This window comes from Nicotiana tomentosiformis, chromosome 8 (assembly GCF_000390325.3).
Source record: "Nicotiana tomentosiformis chromosome 8, ASM39032v3, whole genome shotgun sequence".
Lineage (NCBI taxonomy): Eukaryota > Viridiplantae > Streptophyta > Magnoliopsida > Solanales > Solanaceae > Nicotiana > Nicotiana tomentosiformis.
In genome coordinates this window covers 137,223,623-137,240,903 of record NC_090819.1, presented here as the reverse complement: position 1 = coordinate 137,240,903, position 17,281 = coordinate 137,223,623, and the positions used below count along the sequence as shown (strand labels likewise).

At 34.7% G+C, this 17,281-nt stretch overlaps 2 protein-coding genes across 2 annotated transcripts in view; one reads left to right on the top strand and one right to left on the bottom strand.

Moving 5' to 3' along the window:
* The window catches only part of LOC104087336 (2-C-methyl-D-erythritol 2,4-cyclodiphosphate synthase, chloroplastic), an 82,253-nt gene that overhangs the window by 30,137 nt on the left and 34,835 nt on the right, over positions 1 to 17,281 (top strand). The gene's annotated exons all lie outside the window — the stretch shown is intronic.
* Positions 118 to 5,012, bottom strand: LOC104087338 (G-patch domain-containing protein 1). Its single transcript, XM_009591761.4, has 11 exons — positions 4,801 to 5,012; positions 3,839 to 3,923; positions 3,448 to 3,524; positions 3,326 to 3,353; positions 3,149 to 3,242; positions 3,002 to 3,068; positions 2,494 to 2,578; positions 1,609 to 1,790; positions 945 to 1,172; positions 745 to 858; positions 118 to 589 (listed from the first exon to the last, which is right to left on the bottom strand). Exons 1-11 carry the CDS (start codon positions 4,876 to 4,878, stop codon positions 524 to 526), a joined length of 1,104 nt encoding a protein of 367 aa, XP_009590056.1. The 5' UTR covers positions 4,879 to 5,012; the 3' UTR covers positions 118 to 523.

Genomic DNA, 17,281 nt, shown 5'->3' with positions numbered 1-17,281 from the left:
TTGCTGATTGGGCAAGCCAACGAGGTAGTTCACACAATCAACCAGATAGATTCGTGCCAAGTCAACCACCCAGAGACTTGTCAATATAGAGGGGGGGGGGGGGGGTGCAATAACAAATAATAAAGGTGTAACAATCAAATAATTGGTCATCTGTTCATAATACAACTTATACTGACCTTTATACTGACATCTATTCTTTGGCCTATAACAGACAAATGATCACCCCAAAAAAAATTCAAACTAACAAAAAATTGTTTAAAAATATAACCCGGGGGGTGGGGGGCAGTAGTACGGAAGTAGAAGAAAAGAATAAAAAACAAGGGCAGCTTAGTGGATGAAGAAAAGACTGCCTAAATGCTGTACTTTGGCGGTACGCAATGCTGCTTCTTGCTATATCTCAGTAAAACAAAATGAGCATTAAGTGGAAGACTCAAAATCTCCACCTAATTGTTTTACTATCAACCTAGTCTTGGTGGCCAACTACATTTCGTCACAGCTAATCCCACAGCAAAGGAAAATTATTTCAGGCCCTCTTTACAGAAAGAGACACTCTCTTTCCCTCCACTGAGAACTTGTCACTGCCTTCAAGCTGCATACAAGGAAAGAAGTCATTTGAGCATGCCAAAAGAACAATAAAAAAATCATTGAAAAGACCGAATGAATGATATCTCCTGCCAAAAGACACTACAAGATTGCATTGGGAAGGCACTACAAGATTGCATTGCTAATGAAAATGTACTTTACCTTGCGCTTCAAACAACCAAGACCCTCTTTTTTAGTGAAATTACACAAAAGATCTGATGATTGTTCATCAATTAGCACTTTAAGCTGCTTCAGCTTTAACGAGTTCCCAGGTGCCTGGAGTGTGGGTTATCAATGAAGGGAAGTCAAGACATGGCTTCAGATAAATTACTTAATCAGTGACAAAAACAATCTAACGAAACCTGTTTCAAGAGCCGTTTACACAATTTCTTCAGCTTCAATTTTGGTTCATCATTTTTGACTGGATCACTGATTTCTTCATATTCTGCCTCCATGGGAGGGATTGAATCAGAAGAATCTTCTTCATCGCTATCATCAAAGGACGTCTTTTTTCCCTCAAAGTAGCAACCAGCAACCTTCTTTGGCCGGTCCTTGATACCAAGTCCTTGTTTTCCAGTTGTGGCTGTGTTCTGCAGTTGAAAGACATTGTCATTATATTTCCTGATGAACTTCTCTTATGCTAACATGCATCACTAGAAAAACATCAGCAAGAAAGTTAATCCGAAAGATTCATGCCAGAATAATAAAAAAAACTGCAACCTACTAATAACAAAATCAATAGGCCCCTTGCACCTTCATTTGTTACCTAGACAAATGTATCTTATGGTGTTCCAGTTACTCTCTGTAAGGAATCAGATCCTGATAATATTTGCCAGCATTACAGTTATGAAAGGATATAGATGTATTAGGTGACGTTAGTAAGGATACCACAACATAAGGCTCTTAAACTTTAAGTTTCATTAGCAGTAGTGCCACATTTATGTTGTGGGGCCAGTTACAGTTCAACTTATTAAGCAATTATAGAGAGCAAAGCATATGCTTCTTTCAAATGGTTGGAAAGCATACTTGCACAAGGTTGTAAAGATTTTCTTGATCCTCCTCATGGAATGTGGTCCTGTCACTGAAGTCTCGCATCTTCTCGGACGAGGATGACTTTTTTCTTCGAGCTTGACTTCCAAGAAATCCTCCAGAGACAAATCCATTTTTATAGCCCCACCATTCTGGGGGAACACCTTGATCTTCATTCCCTGGCAAAAGGAATTATTTCAGTAAACAATCAGCAGCCAATAAGGAAATTGGGTGCTTCTGACAGGACCGCATTATTTATCTCTGAAAGCACAACCAGGTACCACAAGTATTAAAACCCATTTCATATCAACATATCCTTATTAAAAGTATGCACACACATTAACACAGTTACGAACTTACTCCCCCACAACGATACCACCATCCTGCAAGAAAACATAAAGTATGTATAGACTTGATAGAGAAACAGGAGCTACAATGCAGGTCAGATAGAAATTAGTATTTATTCAAATTTCCAAAATCTCCTTCAACCAATCACTGATCTCCCCACTCCCATCACCCAGACAAAATAAATCAATGGAAGAATACACTCTTCCTATATTGTTTATGTGCCTTGATATGATAATTTTGATTAGAAACTAACATAGCAAGAAAATATCTACTAGATCAGAGGAGGTCTCCTTATGATATTCACTGTGATTATGGCTTGTTATCTAGGAAGTCCTTACCGGATGATAATTAGGAAATCAGCTACTCCGCGGTAGCGTAGGGAATTACTGATTCCAGCGCAGGATTTGCACTCTTCTCCCTCCTTTTTTGGGCACTCCTCTCCCTCTTAAAAACATATTTATAAACAGCAACACTAAATTTGACCCAACGCATTTTCACATGCCTAAGTGCTCAAATAACATATCTAAAACTTACAAGTATCATCTGCAACAATAATAGTCTCCGCCATATCTGGTACCTTCTGATCTTCATTTGTCGAAGAAGTCTTTGACTTTTTGACCTACAGAACATGCATATTTGGCTAAGCAGGAAAAAAATTATTGAATTACAAGCTTTGAGTCAAAATAAGGCTCAAGCATGAGCAAGTGAGCGCATTCTTTTTAGATAATGGTCAATTTGAATATGTAATCGAATAAGACAATAAGCTGGAATACCAAGTCAACCATTAAATCATACAAAAAGAAAACCAAACCATTTTCAATTATCAACAAGATTCCTAGTTTTTATGGAACAAAGTATACAGGTTTTGAATGGACAAATACCCTAAAAATATTCTGTTTATTGACTGTGTATTGCAATAACAAAATTGTAACATCCTAGTACTCTCAGAGATAATATCAGAGTAAATTGCTGGCGAACTTGTTATATCACTAATCCGTATCCATATAGTGGAAACATCGTTTTCATGCAAAAGTAAACTTACAAGAATTCCTTCAAGATCCTGAGATGAATATGAGTGCACAAGCTTTCCTCTCTCCCGTCTCTTATACCTGGTGCACAGAAAAATAATATTACAATGTGTTCCAGCTCATACATGCGAAGAAGCATATACCGACATTAACTTACTCACCTTCCTTGAGGCCGAGTAACCTTAGCTACATTCACTTGTTCGCCATTAGAAGTTCCTGTATTTGTGTCATTTTGCACTTCTTTTTTCTCTTTTACTGTGAGAAGCACCGAAAAAAATTCATACAACAGACTGAAATGGTTTAAATATAACTTAAGAATGATTTCCAATTCAATGTACCTTCATCGTTGTTGATTTCAGCCGTTTGCTGCCAAATATAGAAAACAGATGTTAGTCATATAAAATATTAGGAAACAAACTTGGTGAATACATTACAACTCAAAGTTGAAGAAGAGAATTACCACTTTTAATCTTTTCAGGATGCTATCAAACTGAGCTGTATCAAAAGCCCACTCATTTGGTTTTTCTGTACCGATACCTATTTCATAATTCAGAAACAAAAACCAGCTAAGCATTGGCTTCTTAAAATATAATAACAAGGAAGATAACAAAATTTCTTTTAATTTCACTTACTACCTATAATGCTAAGGAGTTCTTATTTTGTTCCATTGCCTCCCATTATCTTTCCTATGCTAAGGAGTTATAATTTTATTCCCTTCCCCCACCCCCACCCCCACCCCCAAAAAAAAAAAATTATCTTTCCTTATCCCCCCCCCTTCCACCCCCGTGAGAGATAGATGTTCTCCCCCTCTATTGCAGCCACGCAACAAAAGAGGTTACTCCATAAAAAACCTGCAGTGTCTTGTTTGTTCTGAACTCTGACATATCCTTTGATTCCTTGCTTGTTCTTGCCCAAGCCTTCTCCTTCTTCCCATCCCTATTAACCGCATTTCATACATATTACAAACAAGTATATTTAAGGAAAATTGCAGAGTAACTAGCTCAAGTTCAAGCAGATATATAACAAACGAAATACAATAGATTGAATCATTTAATAATCATAGTTCCATCATTGGTTCGTTGCAATTAAATCCATCAAATATAGAGATCATGACAAAACTTCAGAATGAAAATATATATATATCCTACATGTAGACAGTCTCAAAATCAAAAACTCAGGACCACTCCCTTGATCTCATAATAACAAAATGTATGGACACTAAAAAATCAAAAGCCTTCAGCTTCAATATTACTATGTGCACAGAGGAGCTCCCATAAACATTACTCCCTATGCCCCAACTTATATGGCACACTTTCTGTTTGGTCTGTCCCTAAAATAACGTCACATTTTTATATTTAGAAACAATTTAACTTTAAAAATTTCATTTAACCTTAATGAGATGATTTAAAGACACACAAATGTCTATGGCTTGTTTTAGACCACAAGTTTCAAAAGTCTTTCTTTCTTAAACTCCATGCCCAATCAAACAAAGCCACATAAATTGAGATGGAGGGAGTAGTATTTATTTAAATAAAAAGTATATCATCACCTTCAACTCAGGCAATTTTGCTTGCCGCACACATACTTAATTCTTTCTATGATTCATTACATGTAAAACAAAATAATATTTTTCATCTCTTATTTGTTACACGAACATGAAAATTCATCAATTTTAAAACTGAAATGACACGGATCAAATCAGAAATCACATTTATAACCACACAAAAAAAAAAGAATTTTGCAATACAATTAACTCATTTCACATAAATACCGCAATTCGAAGCGTATGTGAAAGAAAATGAAAATAGCAAACCATTTGTTTCATGAGACGGAAGGCGGCGGACTTTCTGGCAACTCCGACATAGCAAACGGGAGCTTCCGGCGCCGCCATAGCCGATTAATCGGAGATAAAAAATCGTGTCTTTTGTAACGCCTCTGTTCCTCTCTCGTCTTATAGAAAACGAGTTTCAAAACCAGAGAGGAAGAGAGGGTTAGTGAAAGAGAAAAGAGGGTTTTAGAGCAAGCAGCTCGAGACCTAATACTCTGAAGTGGAAGCAAAGATCCGTTACTGTTTGATTGGGCCAAAGGCTGAAAGTTCTGATTTTAAGACCCATTAGGTTGCCCCATCTGGATGCTGGAAATTGACCCAATAAAATTGGCCCAAATAATCAAAGGTTGGCCCATAATTCGGGATGTCAAATGGGATATGTACAAAAATAGCCAACCCGCAGGGATCTTTACAAAAATAGCCAACCCATATTTACTGTTTACATTTCCTAACCGGTAATAAATAAATTATACGTTGATTATACACAGTCACTCATATATTATATATGAATTATATATATCAGTTTAAGTGATCGGTGGGCGACTATTTGAATTAATTCTCCATGTCTAATTTTGCATGGGGAAGCTGGAAATTGACCAGAGCGGATCTACCTTATGAGATAGGGGTACCACGGTACCCGCTCGCTTCGCTAAAATTCTTACTACGTACATAATCTCTCTGTGAAGAAACGTATATATAGATAGAGTGGAACCCAGAAGTCACAAAGTGGAAGCGGGTGCCATTGGTTTAGCCTTTCCTTTGAAGGCTTTCTTTGGCCTCATGAATGCAAGTTTGATTCCATGTTTGAGCACCTCCTTTGATTTTTTATTTTTTCTACTTATTAACATTTCCTTTATTTTCAGTTGAGCCCTAGGGCCCCACCTCTTTTCCTTTTTTTCGGCTATTTCCCTCCTTATCTTCCTTTTATTACTTGCTAAATCTCTCTTTTTCATTTTTTTAACTTTTAGTCCTTATTTTTTTTTTCTATCATCATACCTTACTTTATGAACAATTATTTTCTATAGGTAATTTGAATTGATTTTAATTAGCATATAATTTTTTTTATTTTTAATGAAACGATATTAATTTATATATTAAAATATAATTTGAGCAATATCTTCTCTTGGATTTTGAAAAACAATTAAATGGCTTGATTGATAGTCGTTTTGAGTCGAATATCATAGGTTGAATGTTGAAGGTTTTTCTTTGAAAATAATTGTCATATAACTCAACAATTAAGATAGAAAAATAAACAAAGAACAATACAGGTAAATTAATCTAGTCAAACAAATAATATATAGTGTAGTTAAGCTACTCTTTAAGCAATATTTATATTGGAGGCGCTCTTTCATGAAATGTTATTTTTCTTTTGTATTTTTATTTAGAATGTGTTTAAATTAGGCGTTAAAAATTTGAACTGAAATAACTTATTTTCTTTGTGAATGAAAGGCCTATTCAAATTAACTAAAAACTAAGGAACCGACCCATTATTCCTAATATGTCTTTGTAGCTACTGACATATATATTGTATGCATAACATGGTAGCACCCGCAAATAATACAAAAGTTGGCCCATAACTCGGGATCTATGATTTCTTTTGCTTTACTTTTTTTTTCTATTAACCAAAAATATCTTGGGCAGAAAACATAAATAGGCATAATTTAAGAAAAATTTCCAAAAACGTAACAGCAATAGCTATTTTACACATATGTCAACTAAATAATTATATTTCAAGCAACTAAATAATAGACATCTTTAAACCATGTACCTATAATCACGCACCCAATACATTTATTTCCTTAATGAAAACGTTCCTAGCACTTTTTAACATTTTTTTTCTATATTTTCTCTTGAAATCAATCCCTTACATATTTAAATGGTAATATGTTTTCTTCTTTTTTTTTGTTGAAAACTAATTCATTCCATAACAGATTTTCTACATTCCATACATGGATCTTTTTACTATAAAAAGTACATGTACCTTTTTATACAACATTATCTAGTGAAAGTATACATCTTTATATTATTCGAAAAAATAAAATACATATGTTTCAAGAAAATTGTAATGTATATTTGATATATATATATATATATATATATATATATATATATATATATATATACACATTACATTATAAACCATGATTATACCAAGGAGTACTTTCTTATTAAGAAGATCAAAGGTATATTATTACCTTAGTATTCACAGTATTTCTTATTAAATGGTATATTCTTAAAAAGGTCACAGAAGGTATATTCTTACATTAATATTTATATACATGGCGTTTCTTATAAAAAAAACATTATAGCAATATACATGTAATATAATACCTTAATACCATTATAACATATATTGAATTATACTATGTATATTAGTACATTAGTATACCTCTAAAAATGAATTATACCAGGAATATATAATATTATACTTCAATAAAAATATAATATAATTGAGTTATACCATGTATATTACCTTTTCCCCTATATTAATACAATATTACACACAAAATCCCTCTAAAAAGTTATACTAAATATATATAATGAATAATTGAATATGTAGCATTAGTTTCATAATGATTAAGTGAATAAATTAAGTGTAACGGTTAAAGAAGAGAGAGAAATGTAATGAAAAATATGAGAATATAACTGAATCCCTTGTTTAAAACAGGAGAGAGAGTGTGAAAAAATAAATATCCCATAATTTGTGCGTTTTGGCTGCTCATTCATTATGTGCATAATCTCTATCTGCCATTAGTGTAAAAAAATTACCATTTATGGAATAAAGAAAGAATAGTATTATTTTCTTAAATATGTTTTAAAAAGTGATTAGATGCGTATTTTTCCAAATATTTTTTTACTTTACATCATAAAAGAAAAAAAGTAGAAATGACACCAGGCAGCCACTCTAAAGGGCTACTATTTAAGAATTAGCCAGTGCGTCATGGATTTCAGTTTTTCAGTTCAAATATTTTGGGACAAATATGTTCTGAATTGTCTTGAAGTTAAGATTTTTAGTTTAAAATTTCAGGACAAAATAAGTACTGCCCAATCTTTAAATTAACTAGTGAATTATTCGCGCTTCGCGCGGCTATGGTGTACTCCGTTAATTTTGTTTTTAAATATTCAAATATTAATCTTAACCAAAAACACAATTGACTATTTTTAATGTATTCAAATGTTTGGTCTTAAAATTTCCTTTTGAGACCTATAATTTGTCCATCTATTATTGACCTTTACAATTTGTTTTGTTAAGAGAATTACAAAAATATTTTTTCCTTTAGTTTCTATTTTTATAATTTTGGGAACTTTTATCTTATAAATATTTGGTTACATTTTTATTTCTCATACAATAAAGTTATTGTTTTCCCCCTAATGTAAGTGTAATAAGTGTGTACATACATTTATATATACAATATTCTTTGATATTAGCATGTACTAACTTGATTTCATTTCCTTGAAAAGTTAATATTTCGTACTTATGTAACTGTATCCTATTTAAAAGATCATGAAACTAAAGAAATGAAATAAAAACTTAAAGAAAAACAAAGGCTGGTAGGACTTCATCTCTATACATTGTTCCACCCTGTAGGATGCATTGGATTATTGGAACTCCTTGAAGTATTATTCTCTTCTCCCTTCCTTTTTTTTTTTTGTTTCGTTCTTCTTTTTGGATTCGAGAACATGCCGTCAATTTAATTACAAACATACTGTAAATGCAAAAAGTGTCGTAACCACTTGTCTATAACATTTCTCAGAAAAAAATATCAAACGTAATTTGAGATTCATATGCAATTTTTAGTATTTGTTGTCACAAAGTCTTAAATCAAGAGGCTTACTATCAAATTTTATACATACCTTATCTTTGACATGTTTCCACATCGTTGGACTGATTAACGTTCCCAAGAAGTCGAAATATTTAAGACTAAATATTATCTCATCATTGTTTTACGACTTTATTATGTCAAATTTTATATATACCTCATGTTTGATAACGCCAGCTGCATAATAGAATATCTATATTCATAAATACACACATGCACAAAACTAACAAAAAGAATACAAGTGAAAAGACACTTCTCAGTAGCTCTAAAATAAGAGAATTATGAATAGCGCAATGAAAATTTCAATATTCATAACAAATTTCATACTTGTGGAAGCACTACAAAAGGTGAAGCACATAATCGTGCTTATCATTTGATAAAATAACGAATTTTTAAAAGAAAAAGCAAAGAATAGGCAAAGGTTTTACATTTAAATTCGAGCATTAACTACAACCCTACAACAGACTAAAAAAGAGAGTAAGGATGGATGAAGAATAATAGACCAAAGTTATGTGGAGGAGAAGATTTACTTAAGTATTTATAGTAACCAATTCCATTAGTAACTTACATTGAGTGTAATAGGAATAAATAATAACGTATAATTGTTATAGAATTAGAGTTAGCGTATTAATTAGTAATAAATGTATATAGGATCATAATAAACAATTTGGAACGGTAATTGAAACGGCACTTTTTATTCCCTTTCATCATGTATTGTTGAGTTTCAATTAAACCTTAAATTGTTTGAATGCAATAATTGGTTATTGTATCAAAAAGAGAGGGAAATCCAAAAAATTGAGATAATAGATAAATAGGATCTTTGGCCATAGAAATATGTCATACCATCATTTTTCCCCCATATATATATATATGGCTATTGTTTAATCAAAAAATAAAATTTTCAGTCAAAGCCTATGTTTAGAAGAAAACGGGTTACTGATAACCAAATTTTACTTCACTTCCACAGCGATCTATTTGGAAAATAGCAAAAGTTATAATGAAGATTAACAAAAAGAAATAAGGAATGAAACGACAGTCAATCCCTAAAATCAAGGTTGAAAACTTTGATAAAGCAGAGAACTATAGAATGTATTTCAGTAGTCCTTGGAACCCCCATTACAAATAAAATTTTGTATCCTTATATAGGAGTGTACAATTATAACGGTTTTCTCACTTAATTTGAATTAATTATGGACATTAATTGTATTGATTTTCCATTACCATTAATAACCATAACTAGCATATTTATAACTATAAATGCCTTATAACTGCTCTAATTCCCCTTCTCTATTTACTTTTGGTTCGTGTATCTTCTCTTCTTTTTTATCCTTATTCATTCCATCATCGCCTCTTCTTTGACAATTGTCAGGTCCGATCCTCTTCTCTATATTGTCTTGTGGGTGTTTCTCTCGTGCCTTCCTCGTATTCTTAATTCTATTAATTGAGAAGGCCACTTGTTACTGTATCGCTGCTTCACGCGTCATGCTTCGTCAGAATTCCAACATTCCACGTGTAGTGCCTTTATTCCACCAATACAGATAGCCCTCCCCCCCCGGAAATCCAAAAAATTGAGATAATAGATAAATAGGATCTTTGGCCATAGAAATATGTCATACCACCATTTTTTTTCCCATATATATATATATATGAAAATGGCTATTGTTTAATCAAAAAATAAAATTTTCAGTCAAAGCCTATGTTTAGAAGAAAACGGGTTACTAATAACCAAGTTTTACTTCACTTGCACAGCGATCTATTTGGGAAATAGCAAAAGTTATAATGAAGATTAACAAAAAGAAATAAGGAATGAAACGACAGTCAATCCCTAAAATCAAGGTTGAAAACTTGATAAAGCAGAGCACTATAGAATGTATTTCAGTAGTCCTTGGAACCCCCATTACAAATAAAAATTTGTATCCTTATATAAGAGTGTACAATTATAACGATTTTCTCACTTAATTTGAATTAATTATGGACATTAATTGTATTAATTTTTTATTACCATTAATAACCGTAACTGGCATATTTATAGCTATAAATGCCTTATAACTGCTCTGATTCCCCTTCCCTATTTACTTTTGGTTCGTGTATCTTCTCTTTTTTTTTATCCTTATTCATTCCATCCTCTCTTCTTCTTTGACAACTGTCAGGCCCGATCCTCTTCTCTATATTGTCTCGTGGGTGTTTCTCTCGTGCCTTCCTCGTATTCTTAATTCTATTAATTGAGAATGCCACTTGTCACTATATCGCTGCTTCACGCATCATGCTTCATCAGGATTCCAACATTTCACGTATAATGCCCCCCCTCCCAACTTTCTGAATATTCGGGAAGTGGTAAGCTTTTATGGCGGGAATTATTTGCCGCCGTTTTTCGAGTGTCATCATATCTCCTTCAGGATCGATGCGACGTGCATCACATCTATTTAATGCCCATGCCACGTGGCTTCCAACGATTTTTGGCTCTGCAGTTTTTCAGCACTTTTTAGGGTTTTCTGTGGTTGTGGTTGTTGCGAAGTGACGGTTCCATTATGAAAAGACTCATAATGACCAACTTTAACAATGGTCGTGCCTTCTTATAAATACTCCATTTGATTTCTTAGAGTCTTCCTTTTTCAATATCCATTATCTTATTCCTTCTATGCATTTTCTGCATCCTTCCTTCCATATTTTTTTGGACAATCATGTCTTAACCAGACCCTCACAAGGTTGTGGTTGTTGACGAACGTGTTATTTCTAATGCTCCTACTAAAAGTAGGAGGGGTGGTAGGCTTCATAGTCTTGGTTCAATATCTCATAATAGTGCTGCTAAGACATCTTCTTCTAGGCCTAGAGCTCCTTTAACTCCTAGATCTTCTTCTAGGAATAGAGATTTAAATGATCTTGTGCGTGAACCCACAGTTGCAGAGATTGTTCCTCAAGAATTTTCTTTTATAGCTGATCGTAAAACCATAAAGAATAAAGTTTCTTTTATGGCCTCCCTCAATCCTGCTGACCTTTACCCGAGTTTAATCACTTCTGGTCTTCTTTTCCTGGTTCAAAGAGAGTATTATTGGAAACAAGATTTTTCAGTTTTAGTCCGTGGTGCCAACCAGAGAATTACTTCCTATCATGCCGGTTTTTCTTTTATTTATACCTACCCCTTCACTTTAGGGTTCAAACCTCCTATTGATCCAGTGATCAATGAATTCTGCCGTTACTTCAACGTGTGTCTTGGCCAGATTGGCCCCATAACATGAAGAGCTGTTGCATGCCTTCGTTATTTAGCAGATCTGGTTTCCATGCCTTTTACTTTTCGGCACTTGCTTCATCTATATTCCCTCAAACTGTTTTGTGAAGGTGTCTTTACTCTCGTGGTTAGAAGTAAGAGAGTATTGATTAGCCCTGAAGATGATCGGGACTGTGGCTGGTACGCTCATTTTATTGCTGCTCCCACTAGTGGATTAGTGGGTGAAGAAAACATGCCTTTCCTGGAGAAATAGAACTTTGCACGTAAGCTTTCTTATTTATTTCTTTAAAATCGAATCATATACCCAATTTTTCAACAACCATGGAAGTTTTTGATGAAATTCCCAACATCCTTGCTTGGGTAGAAAAGACGTTAACGGTTGCACCTATGGAGAAAAGGTCTTGGAAGTACCTTTCTCAAAAATTCAGTTGGAAAGTGAAAACGCACGGTAATTTTTACCTTCACTGTTTTTCCTTAGGGTTTTCTATTCGTGGCATTAGTCCCGCGTCTGTTCCATTAACCAGGCTTTCCGTGAGTCTTGCCCAGGAAAGAATTTTAAGTGCTTCTTCTTAAAAAAAAAACTGACGGTCTCGTGGCTCTGATGACAAAAAAAAAACATATGAGGGTTCTTTGGTGCGAAGGCCACGCGTCAGGAGACGTGTAATTTCTGATGATGAAACTACTCCTTCTCAATTCTCATGACCCTTTATCCAGTTCAATTCCTTTTAGACTCACGGATGAGCCAGAGAGTGCCCCTTTAATGATTTCTGATGAAGATGTTGTTGATTCTCCCCCAAGTTCCGTTGATAGATTGTTTGCTCATGGCTTCGAGGGTGATGAAGCTTTTGGACCTGTTTCTGAAGAATTACCTCTTGCTTCCCTTCCAGTTTCAGTTTCCATTAACCCTCCCATGTCTTTACCTAACGTCGCTCCTGCTGTTATTCTCGTGGCTGCTTCTGCTCCTTGTGCTATTCCCGTGACTGCTTCTCATGTAGAGGCAGAATCTTTTAGCAGCAGGAGGGAAATGAAAAAAGTTGTTGTTGAGGTTCCTAAAGGTGGGAACTTATTAAGAAACTCTAGTCAAGTTGATGTGTGGTTGAAACCTTTGCTAGGCCCCGTAGAGAAGAAGAAGTTAGAAAGTCATAGCTCACTAACTTTAATGAATGATATCGTTCATTCTTCCTTGAAGGTACAAGTTTAATTAGATTTCCTTCATTTTCTCTTTCTTATTCATAACTCTTCCTCTTTTTTGTAGATCAACTTGATTGGCACAAAGCTTATGAAAAGAGTTTCTCAGGCAGACCAGCAAGTTATAGATTTAAGCACCGAAGCTGATAACTGAAAGGAACAATTCGAAGGTCTTCAATTGGAAAAAAAAGTCGTGGCGAAAGAGAAGAATGCTTTGGAACAACAGATGAGAATGATTGCTGCTGAATTAGCAGTTGAAAAAGCTTCCGCTTGCCAGGTTGGAAAGGATAAGGATATACTTGAATCCTACTTTGTTGAACAACTTTCCTAAGCAACTGAAGAAATAAGGACTTTGAAGGAACACCTTAATCAAAAAGAGGTTTATGCGTGAGAATTGGTTCAAACACTTACTCAAGTTCGGGAAGATCTCCGCACCTCTACTGATAAGATTCAGTTCTTGGTAAGTTCTCTTGCTCCTTTGAAGACGGTTTATAATGCCATTAAAGCAGAAAAAGAAGAGCTGAGAGCTGAGATTGACTAATGGGAGAAGGGTTACGAGATTCTTGTGGATAAGCTATCATTGGATGTGAACTGGGCTTTCTTAAATACTCGCCTCGAGATTCTTATTGAAGCTAACCAGAAAGGTTTTGACCTTAATGCTGATATTGCTAAGGCTAAAGAAGCAATTGATAAAACTCATCAACGTCAAAGCTTTTCCTCACCCGAAGACGTAGGTCCCGAGGGTGATGGAGATGGACTTGCTCCTGGTGAGGCTAATGTTCAAGACTCTTCTTCTCCCGTTGGTGATGTCCCCGTGGATGATGCTTCCATTGATGATGCCCCATAGTTTTTTCCTGCTTTTTGTTAACTTTTATGTTGTTGCTTTTCCCTTAGCTTAACAACTTCTTGGAATGTTGTTTTTGGGAAGGTTGTTTTTTGGTTACCCCTGTCTTCTTTTGGGGGTTTAAATGACAAATTAATACCTCTGTTTTTTCCAAGGCTTAATATTCAATTACTTTTACTGCTTATTCTGCTCTTTGATATTTGAGCTTTTGTCTTGCATTTAAAAATACTTTAACAGTCCGTGACTTTAATAAACATGGATTTTTTTTAATAAAAGAGGGCCCTTTTATGTTAACGATACTGATGAAGATGACGTCTCATCTTCATATTGGGGTAAATATATGAAAGACGAAGTAGACATGAAAGAAATAATTTGAGGAAGTTTTATGCTTTGAACTTTCAAATAAATTTCGTACAATATTTTTATAATTATTCATACAATACTTTCATAACTGTTTTTTTTGTAGCAGATTTTAAGATACAAAATCGGGTCTATTATCCCGTGACTAAATTTTAGCCTTCACATAAAACTCGTAGGAACATGGAACATATTTTGTATCCTTTTCGTGAGTTCACACCTTCTCAAGGTTTCTTCAAGGTTTTTGATTTAAGCTTTTTGACTCTTTTGCTTCCTTGTCTATATGCATAGCCCCCCTAGTGTTAGAGCTTTGAAGTATGAAATCTCGAACACTAGATTACTCTTTCTTTTTAGTCCATTCTCTAAAAAGGAAAATACAAAGGGGACTCAGAGATATACATTTAGATGATGACTGCATAACCCTTTTTTTCATCAGAAAGGTTGCAAGCTAAATCGGGAATAATTTAGTATTCTGCGTGTCTTTCGGGTTTAATATCATCATTTGGTACGGGCTAGCTTTTTGCCTATCATCTAAAATTATTAGTAAAATTCAAAAGAACAAAATAAAATTATATCTGAGTGATACCTGCCCAAGGGTACTTCCGTTGTCTAGAAGTAATACTTCTTCAGATGAATAACGCTACAGTTTGTTGGTAGTATCTTGCCATCCATGGTCTCCAACTCATATGCTCCCTTTTTAGCGATACCTTGAACCCTGTAAGGGACTTCACAATTTGGACTTAACTTTCCCGAATTAGCTGCTTTTGTTGATTGAAAAACCTTTTTAAGGATGAAGTCCCCAATCTTGAAGTATCTTAGATTAGCTTTCCTATTGTAATATCGCTCAATCATCTATTTTTGAGTTGTCATCCTTATTAATGTTGCTTTTCTTCTTTCTTCTAGTAAATCCAAATTTATACGCATTTCTTCCTCATATAACTCCTCAGTAGCATGTGTGTATCTTGTACTTGGTTCACCTATTTCTACTGGAAATAAGGCTTCCGTGCCATAGACACGTGAAAGTAGAGTCTCGCCCGTACTTATTTTTGCTGTTATTCGATAAGCCCACAATAACCCTGGTAACACTTCTGGCCATTTGCCTTTTGATTTCTCTAATCTCTTCTTCAAGTTATTAATAATAACTTTTTTGTTGACTCAGCTTGCCCATTGGCTACAAAGATGATAAGGTGCGGATGTAATCCGTTTAATCTGCCAACTCCGAAAGAATTCTGTGATTTTCGTGCCTATGAACTGTGGGCCATTGTCACATACGATTTCTTTCGGAACTCCAAACCGACAGATAATGTTTCGCCAAATAAAGTTCATGACTTCCTTTTCTCGCACTTGTTTGAAATCTCCTGTTTCTATCCATTTTGAAAAATAATCTGTTAAAACTAATAGAAACCGTACATTTCCTTTAGTTTGAGGTAATGGTCCTACGATATCCATGCCCCATTTTATGAAAGGCCATGGCGAGATAACTGAATGTAACAGTTCTGTTGGGCGGTGCATATTATTAGCATATCATTGACACTTATCACACCTGGCTACAAAGTTTTCCGCTTCTTCTTCTATTTTTGGCCAATAATATCCTGCTATTATAAAAGTTTTTACCAATAATATTCCCCAGCGTGATTGCCGCAGTGCCCCTCATGTACTTCCCTCATCACATATTTCGTTTGTGAAGGTCCGAGACACCGTGCTAAAGGTCCACCGAACATCTTTCGGTATAAGTTCCCACGAATTAAACAATACCGGGCGACTTTTTGGCAAAGTAACTGTGACTTTACTTGTCTTCGGGTAAAATTCCGTACTGCAAATAGTTAACAAATTCGTTCCTCCAATCCTAAGTTAGATTATTAAAATTTACCTCGCTCTTGTCTTGGTCAAGTGCCAAATGAAACAAATGTATTACAATAGCATTTTCTGCATTTGTTATTTCCACAACAGACGCGAGATTGGCCAACGCATCTGCTTCTGCATTCTCCTCCCTGGGTATTTGTACGGCTTTCCACGACTGAAATTGTCTGACTAATTCCCGTACCTTTTCCAGATATTGTTGCATTCGTGCATATCTTGCTATGTAAGTCCCCTGCATCTGGTTAACTACTAGTTGCGAGTCACTTTTGATCACAATCTGCTCTATACCAAGTCTCTCATGCTAGTTCCAAACCTACAGTCACAGCTTCGTACTCTGCTTCATTATTAGTGATGGGATAATATTTTATTGCTTGTCTTATGACTTCCCCTGAAGGTGGAATTAGAACAATACCTAAGCATGCTCCTTTAACATTCGAGGAACCATCGGTAAATAAAATCCAAGTCCCCGGATTAGATCCGATAATTACCTATAGTTCCTTTTCTGCTTCAGAACTAAATTCGTGCTGAAATCTGCTACTAAGTGTGCTAAAACTTGCGATTTTACTGCAGTTCTGGGCTGATATATGATATCATACTCACTAAGTTCTATTGCCCACTTAGCTAACCTCCCAAATAAATCTTGTTTATGCAATATATTCCTTAGGGGAAAAGCAGTTATTATAGAGATATGATGACATTCAAAATAAGCTCTCAATTTTCTAGATGCCATAATTAATGCTAAGGGAAGTTTTTCTAAGTGAGGATATCGAGTCGCAGCATCTAACAAAGATTTACTAACATAATAAATTGGAGATTGTTTACCTTTATTTTCTCGTACGAACACCGCGCTTACCTCCACTTCCGACACGGCAAGATAAACAAGCAACCTTTCTCCATCTTTTGGTTTGGCTAGCAAGGGCTGATTTGACAAATATGATTCGAGGTCCTTAAGGGCTTGTTGGCATTCGTCAGTCCATTTAATTTGCTTCAATATTGAAAAGAATTTAAAACTATTTTTTGATGATTTTGAAATAAACTTCCCCAAGGCAACTATTCTTCCTGTTAATTTCTGCACTTCTTTTTTGCTTGTGAGAACATCCGGCTTTGATTTGTACAGGATTCACTTCAATACCCCTATTAGAAACAAGAAAACCTAAAAACTTACCTGAA